Here is a 19,455-nt window from a genome sequence, read left to right on the forward strand (position 1 = left end):
ACAACATATATACAGTGAAAAATGGGGGTAACATGCCAGGCAAGATGGTACTTTCCTACACAACCCCCCCCCAAACGAAGGACAATAAGACTAGCCATTACCTGATGAGTCTTCATTGTCTAAGTGGAAATATCTGGAGAGTCCATCTGCATTGGAGTGGCTACTCCCAGGTCTATGTTCCACTGTATAGTCCATTCCCTGTAGGGATATGGACCACCTCAACAATTTAGGATTTTCACCTTTCATTTGTTTTAGCCAAAGTAGAGGTTTGTGGTCTGTCTGAACAATGAAGTGAGTGCCAAACAGGTATGGCCTCAACTTCTTCAGAGCCCAGACCACAGCAAAGGCCTCCCTCTCAATGGCAGACCAACGCTTTTCTCTAGGGGTCAACCTTCTACTAATAAAAGCAACAGGTTGATCCTGGCCCTCTGAATTAAGTTGTGATAGGACTGCCCCTACTCCTAATTCAGATGCATCAGTTTGGACATAGAATTTTTTAGAGTAACAAGGGCTTTTTAGGACAGGTGCAGAGCACATGGCCTGCTTCAGCTCCTCAAAAGCTTTCTGACAGTTTGCTGTCCATAATACCTTTTTAGGCATTTTCTTGGATGTGAGGTCATTAAGAGGGGCTGCAATGGAGCCATAGTTCTTAATGAACCTCCTGTAATACCCAGTGAGGCCTAGGAAGGCTCTCACCTGAGTCTGAGTGGTAGGGGGAATCCAATCAATAATGGTTTGGATTTTCCCCTGAAGTGGTGCAATCTGTTCCCCACCAACAAGGTGTCCCAGATAAACCACCTTACCCTGCCCTATCTGGCACTTTGAAGCCTTGATAGTGAGGCCTGCCTTTTGCAGGGCCTCCAAAACTTTCCAAAGGTGGACCAGGTGATCATCCCAGCTGGAGCTAAAGACAGCTATATCATCCAAATATGCTGCACTGAAAGCTTCCAGCCCTTGCAGGACTGTGTTCACCAACCTCTGAAAAGTGGCAGGTGCATTTTTCAAACCAAAAGGCATTACAGTAAACTGGTAATGTCCTCCAATGGTAGAAAATGCAGTCTTAGGTTTAGCATCTTCTGACATTTTGATCTGCCAATACCCTGCAGTCAAATCAAAAGTGCTTAGATACTTGGCAGATGCCAGTGTATCTATTAGCTCATCTGCCCTGGGTATAGGGTGAGCATCTGTTTTGGTTACCAAGTTGAGACCTCTATAGTCTACACAAAACCTCATTTCCTTCTTTCCATCTTTAGAATTGGGTTTTGGTACCAGTACCACAGGAGAAGCCCATGGACTGTCAGAGTGCTCAACCACTCCTAGTTCCAACATCTTCTGAACTTCTTGCTTTATGCAGTCCCTGACATGGTCAGGCTGCCTATAGATCTTACTTTTGACAGGTAAACTGTCTCCAGTATCTATAGTGTGCTCACACCAAGAAGTGGTGCCTGGCACAATGGAGAAGAGTTCTGAAAATTGTCCTAGGAGATTTATGCAATTATCTTTCTGCTCAGCAGTAAGACAATCAGCCAAAACTACCCCTTCCACAAGAGCATCTTGTTCTGTGGAAGAGAAGAGATCAGGTAGAGGATCACTGTCTTCTTCCTGTCCCTCATCTGTTGCCATGAGCAGGGTGAGATCAGCCCTGTCATAGTAGGGTTTCAGGCGGTTGACATGGAGCACCCTAAGGGGACTCCTGGCAGTGCCTAAGTCAACCAAGTAGGTGACTTCACCCTTCTTTTCAACAATTGTGTGTGGACCACTCCATTTATCTTGGAGTGCTCTTGGGGCCACAGGCTCCAAGACCCACACTTTCTGCCCTGGTTGGTACTGAACCAAAACAGCCTTCTGATCATGCCATTGCTTCTGGAGCTCTTGGCTGGCCTGAAGGTTTTTACTGGCCTTTTTCATGTACTCAGCCATCCTTGATCTGAGGCCAAGTACATAATCCACAATATCCTGCTTAGGAGCTTTTAAAGGTTGTTCCCAACCCTCCTTTACAAGTGTGAGTGGACCCCTAACAGGGTGTCCAAAAAGAAGTTCAAATGGGCTGAAGCCCACTCCTTTCTGGGGTACCTCCCTGTAGGCAAAAAGGAGGCATGGTAGAAGGATATCCCATCTCCTGCGGAGTTTTTCAGGGAGTCCCATAATCATGCCTTTGAGAGTTTTATTAAATCTCTCCACCAGTCCATTTGTTTGTGGATGATAGGGTGTTGTGAACTTGTAAGTTACACCACACTCCTTCCACATGGCCTTTAAGTATGCAGACATGAAATTGCTTCCTCTGTCTGATACTACTTCCTTTGGGAAGCCCATCCTGGAAAATATTCCCAGGAGGGCCTTTGCCACTGCAGGAGCTGTAGTGGTCCTTAAAGGAATTGCTTCAGGATACCTTGTGGCATGGTCCACTACCACTAAGATAAACCTATTGCCTGAAGCAGTAGGAGGGTCAAGGGGGCCAACTATGTCAACCCCTACCCTTTCAAAGGGAACCCCAACCACAGGCAGTGGGATAAGGGGTGCCTTTGGAGTGCCACCTGTCTTGCCACTGGCTTGACAGGTTTCACAGGACTTACAAAATTCTTTTGTGTCCTCAGACATCCTAGGCCAATGAAACAGTGGTACCAATCTGTCCCAAGTTTTCATTTGACCCAGGTGCCCAGCTAAGGGAATGTCATGTGCCAGTGTTAGGAGGAACTTTCTGTACTCCTGAGGAATCACTAATCTCCTGGCAGCTCCAGGTTTAGGATCCCTATGCTCAGTGTACAAGAGGTTGTCCTCCCAGTAAACTCTGTGTGAGTCACTGACATCCCCATTAGCCTGTTTGACAGCTTGCTGTCTGAGACCCTCTAATGTGGGACAGGTTTGCTGTGCCACACTCAGCTCCTCTCTGGCAGGCCCCCCTTCACCCAAAAGCTCAGCAGTGTCTGCTTCCAGCTCCTCTGGTGTAGGTTCTGCACAGGGAGGGAATTCTTCTTCCTCAGAATTAGAATCCACTGTAGAGGGAGGGATAGTAGGAAGTGGTTTGCTTCTACTAGCCCTAGCTTTAGGGAGCACTTGGTCCATTGTTCCAGGATCCAAGCTTCCCTGTCCTTTTTGCTTTTTGGCCTGAGCCCTTGTCAAAGCAAAAATATGCCCTGGGATGCCCAGCATTGCTGCATGGGCCTCCAACTCCACATCTGACCAAGCTGATGTCTCCAAATCGTTCCCTAATAGACAGTCTACAGGTAAATCTGAAGCTACCACAACTTTCTTTGGACCAGATACCCCCCCCAGTTGAGATTTACAACAGCCATGGGGTGGCTTTGTGTTATGTTGTGAGCATCGGTTACTTGGTACTGGTGTCCAAGTATGTGTTGTTCAGGGTGCACCAGTTTCTCAATCACCATTGTGACACTGGCACCTGTGTCCCTGTAGGCCTGGACCTCAACACCATTTATTAGGGTTAGTTGCTTGTACTTCTCCAAGTTATGGGGGCAAGCAACCAAAGTGGCTAAGTCAATAGCCCCTTCAGAGACTAAAGTAGCCTCTGTGGTCTCCCTAATCAGACCAACCCCAACTAAATTACCAAAAGTGAGCCCAGCTACTCCCTTGGATTGGCTATTAGTAGGTTTGCTCCCACCACCACTGCTATTAGTAGGGACACTAGGTGTAGCAGTAGGGGTTGTAGTGGTAGGAGCTGTGGTGCCTTTCTTTGGACAACTGGGATCTGTTGTCCAATGGCCTTTTATCTTACATAAATAGCACCATGGTTTCTTTTCCTTGTTCTGATTAAAGGAGGGTTTGGGCCCACCACCCCCACCAGAGTGTTTTTGTGGGCCTGATGAAGACTCATTTTTAGATTTGTCCCCACCCTTGTCTGAAGACTTACCATCCTTCTTTTTGTTGCCATCTTTGTCACCCCCTGTATGAACTTTTCTGTTCACTCTTGTTCTGACCCATTTGTCTGCCTTCTTTCCCAATTCTTGGGGAGAGGTCAGATCAGAGTCCACCAAGTACTGGTGCAACAAATCAGACACACAATTATTAAGAATATGCTCTCTCAGGATTAAGTTATACAGGCTGTCATAATCAGTAACTTTACTGCCATGTAACCACCCCTCCAAGGCCTTCACTGCCTGGTCAATGAAATCAACCCAGTCTTGTGAAGACTCCTTTTTGGTATCTCTGAACTTGATCCTGTACTGTTCAGTGGTTAAGCCATAACCATCCAGGAGTGCATTCTTAAGAACTTGGAAATTGTTAGCATCATTTTCTTTTACAGTAAGGAGCCTATCCCTACCTTTTCCAGTAAATGATAGCCATAGGATAGCAGCCCACTGCCTTTGAGGGACATCCTGTACAGCACAGGCCCTCTCAAGTGCAGCAAACCACTTGTTAATGTCATCCCCCTCCTTGTAAGGGGGAACTATCTTATGCAGATTCCTGGAATCATGCTCTTTTGCAGGATGACTATGGGGAATACTGCTGCTGCCACCATGGGTATCTAAACCCATTGTCTGTCTTTCCCTCTCTATTTCTAAAGACTGTCTATCCAAATCCAGCTGTTGCTTCTTGAGCTTCAGTCTGGTTTGCTCCACTCTCAATCTATTGAGCTCCCTTTCCAACAATCTGTCATCAGGGTGGGTGGGAGGGACATTTCTAGATACAGAGGTATGATGGGAATGAACAGAAGGAGACCTGTCCCTTACAGAGGGCACCCTAACAGCTTGGCTACCAGTATAATGTGAGAGCACATCATCAGTTTGATGTGATTCAACCTCTGTACCAACTATGCTAGACTGTCTAGTAATGGGCAGGCTGAGAAGTTTCTTTCCTGAACCTTTTCCTGGGGGAGTCCCTGGATCAGATTGAGAACCATTAGCTACTTTTTCTACAGATTGGGCACTTATGGCCTTATCCTGTACTCTAAGCATATTAATTAACAGTTCTAAGGAAGGATTCTTCCCTACACTCAAACCTCTCTCTATGCAGAGACTCCTTGCTCCTTTCCAGCTAAGGTGATCATATGCAAGTTTGGACAGTTCAACTTTTTGGCCTGTGCCAGACATTTTTAGAGAGAGTTAAAGTGATAGACAAAGAGAAAAAAAAGTTTTCAGAACTTTTTGGAAAGACAGAAAAAACTTTTTAAACTTTTAAGAACTTTTTGAAAGTTTAGAAGTACTTTTCAGCACTTAGAAAAGAGTGAAAAGAGGAAATGCAAAACTTTTTGGCTATGTGTATATACACTGACCTTGTTTTGTATATTTTTCTCTTATGAAAAGTACAATGACAAGAGTGGTAAGTAGTCTCAAAGCACTTATCCCACCACTGCACAACCAATGTAAGAGGCTGGACTGGCTTGTAGTGAGTACCAAGGGGTACTTGCACCTTGCACCAGGCCCAGTTATCCCTTATTAGTGTATAGGGTGTCTAGCAGCTTAGGCTGATAGATAATGGTAGCTTAGCAAAGCAGCTCAGGCTGAACTAGGAGACGTGTGAAGCTACCACAGTACCACTTAGTGTCATATGCACAATATCATAAGAAAACACAATACACAGTTATACTAAAAATAAAGGTACTTTATTTTTATGACAATATGCCAAAGTATCTTAGAGTGTACCCTCAGTGAGAGGATAGGAAATATACACAACATATATATACACAATAGCAAAAAATATGCAGTATAGTCTTAGAAAACAGTGCAAACAATGTATAGTTACAATAGGATGCAATGGGGAAACATAGGGATAGGGGCAACACAAACCATATACTCCAGAAGTGGAATGCGAACCACGAATGGACCCCAAACCTATGTGACCTTGTAGAGGGTCGCTGGGACTATTGGAAAATAGTGAGAGTTAGAAAAATAACCCTCCCCAAGACCCTGAAAAGTGAGTGCAAAGTGCACTAAAGTTCCCCTAAGGACAAAATAGTCGTGTTAGAGGGAGAATGCAAGGAAAACACAAATCAGCAATGCAACAACGATGGATTCCTGTCTGAGGGTACCTGTGGAACAAGGGGACCAAGTCCAAAAGTCACAAGCAGCTCGGAGATGGGCAGATGCCCAAGAAATGCCAGCGGTTGGTGCAAAGAAGCTCTTACTAGGCTGAAGAACTGTGAATACTGCAGGAACGACAAGGGCTAGAGACTTCCCCTTTGGAGGATGGATCCCCCACGCCTTGGAGAGTCGTGCAGAAGTGTTTTCCCGCCGGATGGACGCCAACAAGCCTTGCTACACGAAAATCGTGCGTTTGGCGTTTTTGGACGCTGCTGGGGCCCAAGAGGGACCAGAAGGTCGCAAATTGGACCTGCAGAGAGAGGGGACGTCGAGCAAGACAAAGAGCCCTCACTGAAGCAGGTAGCACCCGGAGAAGTGCCAGAAACAGGCACTACAAGGATGCGTGAAACGGTGCTCGCCGAAGTTGCACAAAGGAGTCCCACGTCGCCGGAGACCAACTTAGAAAGTCGTGCAATGCAGGTTAGAGTGCCGTGGACCCAGGCTTGGCTGTGCACACAGGATTTCCGCCGGAAGTGCACAGGGGCCGGAGAAGCTTGCAAAGTCGCGGTTCCCAGCAATGCAGCCCAGCGAGGTGAGGCAAGGACTTACCTCCACCAAACTTGGGCTGAAGAGTCACTGGACTGTGGGGGTCACTTGGACGGTGTCGCTGGATTCGAGGGACCTCGCTCGTCGTGCTGAGAGGAGACCCAAGGGACCGGAGATGCAGCTTTTTGGTGCCTGCGGTTGCAGGGGGAAGATTCCGTCGACCCACGGGAGATTTCTTCGGAGCTTCTGGTGCAGAGAGGAGGCAGACTACCCCCACAGCATGCACAAGCAGGAAAACAGTCGAGAAGGCGGCAGGATCAGCGTTACAGAGTTGCAGTAGTCGTCTTTGCTACTATGTTGCAGGTTTGCAGGCTTCCAGCGCGGTCAGCGGTCGATTCCTTATCAGAAGGTGAAGAGGGAGATGCAGAGGAACTCGGCTGAGCTCATGCATTCGTTATCTAAAGTTTCCCCAGAGACAGAGACCCTAAATAGCCAGAAAAGAGGGTTTGGCTACCTAGGAGAGAGGAAAGGCTACTAACACCTGAAGGAGCCTATCACAAGGAGTCTCTGACGTCACCTGGTGGCACTGGCCACTCAGAGCAGTCCAGTGTGCCAGCAGCACCTCTGTTTCCAAGATGGCAGAGGTCTGGAGCACACTGGAGGAGCTCTGGACACCTCCCAGGGGAGGTGCAGGTCAGGGGAGTGGTCACTCCCCTTTCCTTTGTCCAGTTTCGCGCCAGAGCAGGGGCTAAGGGGTCCCTGAACCGGTGTAGACTGGCTTATGCAGAATTGGGCACATCTGTGCCCAACAAAGCATTTCCAGAGGCTGGGGGAGGCTACTCCTCCCCTGCCTTCACACCATTTTCCAAAGGGAGAGGGTGTCACACCCTCTCTCAGAGGAAGTTCTTTGTTCTGCCATCCTGGGCCAGGCCTGGCTGGACCCCAGGAGGGCAGCTGCCTGTCTGAGGGGTTGGCAGCAGCAGCAGCTGCAGAGAAACCCCAGGAAGGGCAGTCTGGCAGTACCAGGGTCTGTGCTACAGACCACTGGGATCATGGAATTGTACCAACAATGCCAGGATGGCATAGAGGGGGCAATTCCATGATCATAGACATGTTACATGGCCATATTCGGAGTTACCATGGTGAAGCTACATATAGGTAGTGACCTATATGTAGTGCACGCGTGTAATGGTGTCCCCGCACTCACAAAGTTCAGTGAATTGGCTCTGAACAATGTGGGGGCACCTTGGCTAGTGCCAGGGTGCCCTCACACTAAGTAACTTTGCACCTAACCTTTACCAGGTAAAGGTTAGACATATAGGTGACTTATAAGTTACTTAAGTGCAGTGTAAAATGGCTGTGAAATAACGTGGACGTTATTTCACTCAGGCTGCAGTGGCAGGCCTGTGTAAGAATTGTCAGAGCTCCCTATGGGTGGCAAAAGAAATGCTGCAGCCCATAGGGATCTCCTGGAACCCCAATACCCTGGGTACCTCAGTACCATATACTAGGGGATTATAAGGGTGTTCCAGTAAGCCAATGTAAATTGGTAAAAATGGTCACTAGCCTGTCAGTGACAATTTGGAAAGAAATGAGAGAGCATAACCACTGAGGTTCTGATTAGCAGAGCCTCAGTGAGACAGTTAGTCACTACACAGGTAACACATACAGGCACACTTATGAGCACTGGGGCCCTGGGTTACCAGGGTCCCAGTGACACATACAACTAAAACAACATATATACAGTGAAAAATGGGGGTAACATGCCAGGCAAGATGGTACTTTCCTACATCGGGCCACTGTGAGAGTTAGTGAGGTAAGAGACACCAGAGATGCACGTCTCTCCTCCTGTCTGTCCTCCTCTGCTTTGGGCCTGCAACACATACCATGGTAGAGCTCCAAAAGGTCAGAGCTGCTTCTCCTGGTGGCTATCCTTCTGCCGGAGCTGCAACTTCTGCACTCACTCGGTCAAGTAAAAGCTCACACTGATATCCCTGGGCCCGGCCAGAGGCCCAAGGTTCCACCTCCAAGAAAGGAAGATGGTCTCCCTGGTCACTGGGGCAGAAACACAGGGAGGTTTAGATACTGTTCCAGCTCAAGGAATGCTTCACTGAGGAGCTCTCTGCGGTCCTCTCCATCTCGAGGGGGACTTTGGAGAGTACCGCAAAGTACCCAAGGTTCAGGTCTACGGATGAGCCACTACCTACTCTTCACTCAATATCCCCTGCACTACTCGCTCGCCCTGTTGTAATCTGCACTGAAGCTAGCCAAAGCCTGCCTGAACGCTCTGTATCGAACAACTTCCACAACTGGAACCACTCAACCACTGTCCAGATACCAGTCATATCAACCCCAGATTCATGCGCTGCCAACAACCCCAATTCATTAATACGTAGTCAGTTCATGGGTCCCCTGAAAGCCCCAACATGAAGATACCTCCTGCCCAATTGTGACAGGAGATCCCTTCACCTTGAAGGATCTACATCTTAGGCTCAGTGCGACCTCTAGAACTCCTTAGAGGATGGACACCTCTACTGTACGTCTCGATATGCGGCTAGGAGGTGCTCGTGCCCTGCCCTAGTAATTCCCCACACAACTGTAGGAGTCCTGCCATCCCTCCACCCTTCACATCATCTGTTCATGTCCTGGTGGTCCCGGTGTAGGACGGCACGGCCATGCTCGATTCCAGGCCAACTGCCTCGTGTCCATGCAACTTCTTCCTTCACCTTGTCCACAGAGCCTTGTCCACAGAGCCTTGTCCACAGAGCCTCGAGAGACATTTAAGTGGCATGCAGCACTTTACAAAAGTCCCAATATAAATACATTATTTAGGCCACATGTATTAAAAAATTACTACATGTCCAAGTTCCTAAAGCTTTAAAGTGCATTATTGATATCTTACCTTTTGGGTAAACTGATAATAAATAGAACCGATAACGAAAACCATAATAAGTGTTAGAAAGAGTCGTAAGTTACACTTCGTCCATATGTGAAGCCACATGTTGATCCTGAAAATACAAAACAGAACATGTCAGAAGCTGTGCACATAACACACACACGCATAACCTGATAAATAGGTGCACAGGAGCCGTTATTTGATGCTTTCCAACTGAACTGAGCCAAGGTCCACCCGGCATCCTGTCCTCCTGGCAAACGGAACACACGCTACTTATAGCGCCTACAAACAGCAGCAGTGTGTGTAGGAAAGTACCATCTTGCCTGGCATGTTACCCCCATTTTTCACTGTATGTATGTTGTTTTAGTCCTTGTGTCACTGGGACCCTGCCAGACAGGGCCCCAGTGCTCATAGTATGTGCCCTGTATGTGTTCCCTATGTGGTGCCTAACTGTCTCACTAAGGCTCTGCTAACCAGATTCTCAGTGTTTATGCTCTCTCATTACTTTCAAATTGTCACTAACAGGCTAGTGACTACATTTACCAATTCACATTGGCATACTGGTACACCCATATAGTTCCCTTGTATATGGTACTGAGGTACCCAGGTGTTGGAGGCTGGACTGGCTTGTAGTGAGTACCAAGGGGTACTTACACCTTGCACCAGGCCCAGGTATCCCTTATTAGTGTATAGGGTGTCTAGCAGCTTAGGCTGATAGATAATGGTAGCTTAGCAGAGCAGCTTAGGCTGAACTAGGAGACGTGTGAAGCTACTACAGTACCACAAATGCCATATGCACAATATCATAAGAAAACACAATATACAGTTATACTAAAAATAAAGGTACTTTATTTTTATGACAATATGCCAAAAGTATCTCAGTGAGTACCCTCAGTATGAGAAATATATACAAGATATATGTACACAATACCAAAAATATGCAGTATAGTCTTAGAAAACAGTGCGTACAGTGTAAAATTACAATAGGATGCAATGGGAGCACATAGGGATAGGGGCAACACAAACCATATACTCCAAAAGTGGAATGCGAATCACGAATGGACCCCAAACCTATGTGACCTTGTAGAGGGTCGCTGGGACTATTAGAAAATAGTAAGGGTTAGAAAAATACCCCACCCCAAGACCCTGAAAAGTGAGTACAAAGTGCACTAAAGTTCCCCCAAAGACACAGAAGTCGTGATAGAGGAATAATGCAAGAAAAACACAACCCAGCAATGCAACAACAATGGATTCCTAGTCGGGGGGACCTGTGGAACAAGGGGACCGAGTCCAAAAGTCACAAGCAAGTCGGAGATGGGCAGATGCCCAAGAAATGCCAGCTGTTGGTGCAAAGAAGCTTCTACTGGACTGAAGAAGCTAGGAATTCTGCAGGAACGACAAGAGCGAGAGACATCCCCTTTGGAGGATGGATCCCCCACGCCGTGGAGAGTCGTGCAGAAGTGTTTTCCCGCCGGATGGATGCCAACAAGCCTTGCTAGCTGCAAGTTGTGCAGTTAGCGTTTTTGGATGCTGCTGTGGCCCAGGTTGGACCAGGATGTCGCCAATTTCGTCTGGGGACAGAGGAGACGCCGAGCAAGCCAAGGAGCCCTCTCAGAAGCAGGCAGCACCCGCAGAAGTGCCAGAACAGGCACTACAAAGTAAAGTGAAACGGTGCTCGCCTGAAGTTACACAAAGGAGTCCCACGTCGCCGGAGACCAACTTAGAAAGTTGTGCAATGCAGGTTAGAGTGCCGTGGACCCAGGCTTGGGTGTGCACAAAGGATTTCTGCCGAAAGTGCACGGGAGCCGGAGAAGTTGCAAAAGTCGCAAAAACCAACAATGCAGTCTGGCGTGGGGAGGCAAGGACTTACCTCCACCAAACTTGGACTGAAGAGTCACTGGACCGTGGGGGTAACTTGGACAGTCTGGCTGGATTCAAGGGACCTCGCTTGTTGTCGTGAGAGGAGACCCAAGGGACCGTGATGCAGCTTTTTGGTGCCTGCGGTAGCAGGGGGAAGATTCCGTCGACCCACGGGAGATTTCTTCGCAGCTTCTGATGCAGAGAGGAGGCAGACTACCCCCACAGGATGCACCACCACGAAAAACAGTCGAGAAGGCAGCAGGAGCGGCGTTACAAGGTTGCAGTAGTTGTCTTAGCTACTTTGTTGCAGTTTTGCAGGCTTCCAGCGCGGTCAGCAGTCGATTTCTTGGCAGAAGGTGAAGAGAGAGATGCAGAGGAACTCTGATGAGCTCTTGCATTCGTTATCTGAGGAATCCCCAAAGAAAGAGACCCTAAATAGCCAGAAAAGAGGGTTTGGCTACTTAGGAGAGAGGATAGGCTAACAACACCTAAAGGAGCCTATCAGGAGGAGTCTCTGACGTCAGCTGTGGGCACTGGCCACTTAGAGCAGTCCAGTGTGCCAGCAGCACCTCTGTTTCCAAGATGGCAGAGGTCTGGAGCACACTGGAGGAGCTCTGGGCACCTCCCAGGGGAGGTGCAGGTCAGGGGAGTGGTCACTCCCCTTTCCTTTGTCCAGTTTCGTGCCCAGGCAGGGGCTGAGGGGTCCCTGAACCGGTGTAGACTGGCTTATGCAGAATTGGGCACATCTGTGCCCAAGAAAGCATTTCCAGAGGCTGGGGGAGGCTACTCCTCCCCTGCCTTCACACCATTTTCCAAAGGGAGAGGGTGTAACACCCCCTCTCTGAGGAAGTCCTTTGTTCTGCCATCCTGGGCCAGGCCTGGCTGGACCCCAGGAGGGCAGAAGCCTGTCTGTGGGGTTGGCAGCAGCTGCAGTGTAACCCCTGAAAAGGCAGTTTGGCAGTGCCAGGGTCTGTGCTACAGACCACTGGGAGCATGGAATTGTGCCAACTATGCCAGGATGGTATAGAGGGGGCAATTCCATGATCTTAGACATGTTACATGGCCATATTCGGAGTTACCATTGTGAAGCTACACATAGGTAGTGACCTATGTGTAGTGCACGCATATAATGGTGTCTCCAGCACTCACAAAGTCGGGGAATTTGCCCTGAACAATGTGGGGGCACCTTGGCTAGTGCCAGGGTGCCCACACACTAAGTAACTTTGCACCTAACCTTTACCAGGTAAAGGATAGACATATAGGTGACTTATAAGTTACTTAAGTGCAGTGAAAATGGCTGTGAAATAATGTGGGCATTATTTCACTCAGGCTGCAGTGGCAGGCCTGTGTAAGAATTGTCAGAGCTCCCTATGGGTGGCAAAAGAAATGCTGCAGCCCATAGGGATCTCTTGGAACCCCAATACCCTGGGTACCTTAATACCATATACTAGGGAATTATAAGGGTGTTCCAGTAAGCCAATGTGAATTGATAAAATTGGTCACTAGCCTGTTAGTGACAATTTGAAAGTAATGAGAGAGCATAACCACTGAGGTTCTAGTTAGCAGAGCCTCAGTGAGACAGTTAGTCACTACACAGGTAACACAGTCAGGCACACTTATGAGCACTGGGGCCCTGTGTTGCAGGGTCCCAGTGACACATACAACTAAAACAACATATATACAGTGAAAAATGGGGGTAACATGCCAGGCAAGATGGTACTTTCCTACACCAGGGTATTGGGGTTCCAGGAGATCCCTATGGGCTGCAGAATTTCTTTTGCCACCTGTTGAAGTTAGCTCTGTATGTACTATTTCAAAGTAAGAAATAGCATGCACATAGTCCAAGAGTTCCCCTTAGAGGTAAGATAGTGGCAATAAGAGATAATTCTAATGCTCTATTTTGTAGTAGTGTGGTTGAGCAGTAGGCTTATCAGAGGGTAGTGTTAAGCATTTGTTGTACACACACAGGCAATAAATGGGGAACACACACTCAAAGATAATTCCAGGCCATTAGGTTTTTATATAGTAAAAATAACTTTTCTTAGTTTATTTTAAGAACCACAGGTTCAAGATTTCCCAACAATACTTTCAATGAAAGGTATTTCACTCAGGTATCTTAGGAAATTTGAATCATCACAATAGCATGTACAGTTTTGGCAAACATGGCAATAAGCTATTTTAAAAATGGACACTTTGTGCAAAATTCAACAGTTCCTGGGGGAGGTAAGCATTTGTTAGTTTCACAGGTAAGTAAAACATTTAAAAGGTTCAAAGTTGGGTCCAAGGTAGCCCACCGTGGGGGGTTCAGAGCAACCCCAAATTTACCACACCAGCAGCTCAGGGCCGGTAAGGTGCAGAGTTCAAAGTGGTGCCCAAAACGCATAGGCTTCAATGGAGAAGGGGGTGCCCCGGTTCCAGTCTGCCAGCAGGTAAGTACCCGCGACTTCAGAGGGCAGACGAGGGGGGGTTTTGTAGGCCACCGGGGTGGACACAAGTCAGCACAGAAAGTACACCCTCAGCGGCACGGGGGCGGCCGGGTGCAGAGTGCAAACAGGCGTCATGTTTGCAATAGATTTCAATGGGAGACCCAGGGGTCTCTTCAGAGAAGCAGGCAGGGAAAAGGGGGGCTCCTCTGGGTAGCCACCACCTGGGAAAGGGAGAGGGACACCTGGGGGTCGCTTCTGCACTGGAGGCCGGATCCTTCAGGTCCTGGGGGCTGCAGGAACAATGTCATTACCAGGTGTTAGTTCCTGGAAGCAGGCAGTCGCGGTCAGGGGGAGCCTCTGGATTCCCTCTGCAGGTGTCGCAGGAGGGGCTCAGGGGGGGTCAACTCTGGCTACTCACAGGGTCGCAGTCGCCGGTGAGTCCTCCCTGTAGTGTTGTTTCTCCGCAGGTCGAGCCGGGGGCGTCGGGTGCAGAGTGGAAAGTCTCACGCTTCCGGTGGGAAACGTGGAGTCCTTTTAAAGTTGTTTCTTTGTTGCAAGTTTTGGTTTCTTTGGAACAGGGCCGCTGTCCTCAGGAGTTCTTGGTCCTTTTAGATGCAGGGTAGTCCTCTGAGGCTTCAGAGGTCGCTGGATCTTGGGGACCGCGTCGCTGTTGCAGTTTCTCTTGAAGTGGGGAGACAGGCCGGTAGGGCTGGGGCCAAAGCAGTTGGTGTCTCCGTCTTCTCTGCAGGGCTTCAGGTCAGCAGTCCTTCTTTGTCTTAGGTTGCAGGAATCTAGTTTCCTAGGTTCTGGGGAGCCCCTAAATAGGTCTGGGAGGGCAGTAGCCAATGGCTAATGTCCTTAAGGGTGGCTACACCCTCTTTGTGCCTCCTCCCTGAGGGGAGTGGGGCACATCCCTATTCCTATTGGGGGAATCCTGCAAAACCAAGATGGAGGATTTCTAAAGGCAGGGGTCACCTCAGCTCAGGGCACCTTAGGGGCTGTCCTGACTGGAGGGTGACTCCTCCTTGTTTTTCTCATTATCTCCCCTGAACTTGCCGCCAAAAGTGGGGGCTGTGTCCAGGGGGCGGGCATCTCCACTAGCTGGAGTGCCCTGGGGCATTGTAACACGAAGTCTGAGCCTTTGAGGCTCACTGCTTGGTGTTACAGTTCCTGCAGGGGGGAGGTGTGAAGCACCTCCACCCAGAGCAGGCTTTTGTTTCTGTCCTCAGAGAGCACAAAGGCCCTCACCTCATGGGGTCAGAAACTCGTCTCTCAGCAGCAGGCTGGCACAGACCAGTCAGTCCTGCACTGAACAATTGGGTAAAATACAGGAGGCATCTCTAAGATGCCCTCTGTGTGCATTTCTTAATAAATCCAATACTGGAATCAGTGTGGGTTAATTATTCTGAGAAGTTTGATACCAAACTTTCCAGTATTCAGTGTAGCCATTATGGAGCTGTGGAGGTCGTTTTTGACAAACTCCCAGACCATATACTTAATATGGCCACAACTGTACTTACAATGGCAAAGAATAGACTTAGACACTGTAGGGGCATATTGCTCATGCAGCTATGCCCTCCCTTGTGGTATAGTACACCCTGTCTTAGGGCTGTAAGGCCTGCTAGAGGGGTGACTTACCTATGCCACAGGAAGTATTTTGTGTGCATGGCATCCTGAGGGGGATGCCATGTCGACTTTGCCTTTTTCTCCCCACCAACACACACAATCTGCTATGGCAGTATGCATGTGTTAGGTGAGGGGTCCCTTAGGGTGGCACAACATATGCTGCAGCCCTTACGGACCTTCCCTGGTCACAGGGCCCTTGGTACCACTGGTACCTTTTATAAGGGACTTATCTGTGTGCCAGGGGTGTGCCAATTGTGGGTACAATGGTACATTTTAGGTGAAAGAACACTGGTGCTGGGGCCTGGTTAGCAGGGTCCCAGCACACTTCTCAGTCAAGTCAGCATCAGTATCAGGCAAATAGGGGGGGTAACTGCAACAGGGAGCCATTTCCTTACACCACCCATAGGGAGCTCAGACAATTCTTACACAGGACTGCCATTGCAGCCTGAGTGAAATAATGCCCACATTATTTCACAGCCATTTTTCACTGCACATAAGTAACTTATAAGTCACCTATATGTCTAACCTTCACTTAGTGAAGGTTGGGTGCCAAGTTACTTAGTGTGGGGGCACCCTGGCACTAGCCAAGGTGCCCCCACATCGTTCAGGGCAATTTCCCCGGACCTTGAGAGTGCAGGGACACCATTACACGCGTGCACTATACATAGGTCACTACCTATGTATAGCGTCACAATGGTAACTCCGAACATGGCCATGTAACATGTCTAAGATCATGGAATTGTCACCCCAACACCATTCTGGTATTGGGGGGACAATTCCATGATCCCCCGGGTCTCTAGCACAGAACCTGGGTGCTGCCAAACTGCCTTTTCAGGGTTTCCACTGCAGCTGGTGCTGCTGCCAACCCCTCAGACAGGTTTCTGCCCCCCTGGGGTCCAGGCAGCCCTGGCCCAGGAAGGCAGAACAAAGGATTTCCTCTGAGAGAGGGTGTTACACCCTCTCCCTTTGGAAATAGGTGTGAAGGGCTGGGGAGGAGTAGCCTCCCCCAGCCTCTGGAAATGCTTTGATGTGCAGATGGTGCCTATCTCTGCATAAGCCAGTCTACACCAGTTCAGGGATCCCCTAGCCCTGCTCTGGCGCAAAACTGGACAAAGGAAATGGGAGTGACCACTCCCCTGACCAGTACTTCCCAGGGGAGGTGCCCAGAGTTCCTCCAGTGTGTCCCAGACCTCTGCCATCTTGGAAACAGAGGTGTTGGGGGCACACTGGACTGCTCTGAGTGGCCACTGCCAGCAGGTGATGTCAGAGACCCCCTCTGATAGGCTCTTACCTTCCTTGGTAGCCAATCCTCCTTCCTTGGTGGCCAAACCTCCTTTTCTGGCTATTTAGGGTCTCTGCTTTGCGGAACTCTTCAGATAACGAATGCAAGAGCTCACCAGAGTTCCTCTGCATCTCCCTCTTCGACTTCTACAAAGGATCGACCGCTGACTGCTCCAGGACGCCTGCAAAACCGCAACAAAGTAGCAAGACAACTACCATCAACATTGTAGCGCCAAATCCTGCCGGCTTTCTCGACTGTTTCCTGGTGGTGCATGCTCTGAGGGCTGTCTGCCTTCACCGTGCACTGGAAGCCAAGAAGAAATCTCCTGTGGGTCGACAGAATCTTCCCCCTGCCAACGCAGGCACCAAACTTCTGCATCACCAGCTGGGTCCAAGTGTCTCCCACAGTTAAGTTGCCCATCTGTCCAAATTTGGTGGAGGTAAGTCCTTGCCGCCCCATGTCAGACAGTAATCCTGTGTGCTGCGTGATCTGCAGCTGCTCCGGCTTCTGTGCACTTTTCCAAGGATTCCTTTGTGCACAGCCTAACCTGGGTCCCCAGCATTCTGTCCTGCATTGCCCAACTTGCTGAGGGGCGACATCCTGGTCCTTCCTGATCCCCAGCAGCACCCAAAATCCTCAACCACGACTATTGCAGCTAGCAAGGCTTGTTTGCAGTATTTCTGTGTGGGAACACTTCTGCACCCTCCAACACACCGTGGGTCATCTTCTGACCAAAGGAGAAGTTCCTGGCTCCTTCCGTTGTTGCAGAATCTTTGGCTTCTTCCACCTGGAGGCAGCCCTTTTGCACCTTCATCCGGGGTTTAGTGGGCTCCTGCCCCACCTGGACACTTGCGTGACTCTTGGACTTGGTCCCCTTCCTTTACAGGGTCTCAGGTCCAGGAATCCGTCTTCAGTGTTTTGCTGGTGGTTGTGGTTCTTGCACAATCCCCTATCTGAACTATACTGTCTTTCCGGGGTAGTTGGGTAACTTGACTCCTACTTTTCAGGGTCTTGGGGTGGGGTATCTTGGACACCCTTACTGTTTTCTCACAGTCCCAGCGACCCTCTACAACCTACACTAGGCCTGGGGTCCATTTGTGATTCGCATTCCACTTTTGGAGTATATGGTTTGTGTTGCCCCTAGGCCTATTTCTACCTATTGCATCCTATTGTGATTCTACATTGTTTGCACTACTTTTCTAACTGTTACTTACCTGTATTGGGTTTGTGTACATATAATTTGTGTATATTACTTACCTCTTAAGTGAGGGTATCCTCTGAGATCTTTTTGGCATATTGACACTCAAATAAAGTAACTTTATTTTTAGTAACTCTGAGTATTGTGTTTTCTTGTTATATAGGGCCAGATGTATCATCACGGCCCTTTGCAATTCGGTAATAGAGATTTTTAAGAAATCGCTATTACCGACTCGCAAAGTGCCATGTATCACATTTGCAAATCGGTAATAGTGATTTCTTAAAAATCGCAAATGCTATTACCGAATCGCAAATTGCGATACCGGCCCCATTCGCAGCTACGGGCCTGTTGGCCCATAGCTGCGAATTTTTTGCATTTCCAAAATTGCCATTTCTGAACCAGAAAGGCCAGGGTCTTGGAGGCCTAAGACCCCCTCTGCTGCGCCCAAAAATCATTTTTAGCAACATGTAAGGTACACACATGCCAAAAGGGCAATTGTGCTTTACATGTTCAATTTAAAAATGCAGTACCACCTGGTTGCATATCATGGTATTTTGCATGTGCAAAATGCCATTCTGCGAAAAATCGCAATTTGCGATTTTTTGCAGCATTGCCTTGCGACCTGGATTTTGCGAATCGCAAATCCAGGTCGCAACGCTAGAAATCGCAATTTTAACGATTTCTACTTTGTGGTCTGCGATTGCCTTTCATGCATTGCAGACCACTATTTTGCACTTGCAAACGGCCGAATGTACCGATTTGCACCGTTTGCGAGTGCAAAATATTTTCATACATCTGGCCCATTGTGCTATATGATATAAGTGGTATAGTAGGAGCTTTGCAGGTCTCCTAGTTCAGCCTAAGCTGCTTTGCCATAGCTACCTCTATCAGCCTAAGCTGCTAGAACACCTCTATACTGCTAATAAGGTATAACTGGACCTGGCACAAGGTGTAAGTACTACAAGGTACCCACTATAAGCCAGGCCAGCCTCATACATTGGTGGTGCAGCGGTGGGATAAGTACTTGTAACTGCTTTACCACTCTGTCATTTGGTGCTTTTCATAAGAAAAACATATACCAAATATTTCAATATATGTACATTGAACCAAAACAGTTTACTTTTCTACTCTAAAACTTTCAACTAAGTTTCTGAAAAGTTATGAAAACTTTTTAAAGTTTTCAAAAAAGTTTGAAAAAGTTTTTTCTCTGTACTTTCAAAAGTTCTAAAACTTTTTCTCTCTCTGTCTTAAACCTTTTCTATCATGTATTCAGTAGAGCTCACTCCCAAAGTTGTTCAGTCAGCCTATGAGAGTTTAAACTACAAAAGTTTGAGGGGTCTCTGCTTAGAAAGAGGTTTAAGCATTGGTAAAACTCCTACAAAATAGATTCTCTTCAACCTGCTCTTAGAAAATGACCAGAACCAGTCTGGCCCATCTCAGGAAGAGGGGGTAGGAGGGGAAGCTGCCCAGTCAGACTCAGAGGAGTTCCCTGAAGAGGCTGGGGGTGTTCTTACAAAGACCTGCCATTTAGCAGGCCACCTAGTGACACTGGTAGTGTTAGAGGGTCACACATTAGTAGGACATCTTTCACTCCTAGAGGCCAGGTTACTAGGATCCACCTAGTTAGGAACAGGTCTCTCTAT

At 48.4% G+C, this 19,455-nt stretch overlaps 1 protein-coding gene across 2 annotated transcripts in view; it reads right to left on the reverse strand.

Moving 5' to 3' along the window:
• The window catches only part of LOC138295313 (NXPE family member 4-like), a 403,519-nt gene that overhangs the window by 261,492 nt on the left and 122,572 nt on the right, over positions 1–19,455 (reverse strand). For both annotated transcript variants that reach the window (XM_069233532.1, XM_069233531.1), the window contains one exon: positions 9,427–9,532. In XM_069233532.1, coding sequence (XP_069089633.1) covers positions 9,427–9,525 — 99 coding nt within the window. In that variant the 5' untranslated portion in view covers positions 9,526–9,532. The remainder of the gene's footprint in view (positions 1–9,426; positions 9,533–19,455) is intronic.

This window comes from Pleurodeles waltl, chromosome 5 (genome assembly GCF_031143425.1).
Source record: "Pleurodeles waltl isolate 20211129_DDA chromosome 5, aPleWal1.hap1.20221129, whole genome shotgun sequence".
Classification (NCBI taxonomy): domain Eukaryota; kingdom Metazoa; phylum Chordata; class Amphibia; order Caudata; family Salamandridae; genus Pleurodeles; species Pleurodeles waltl.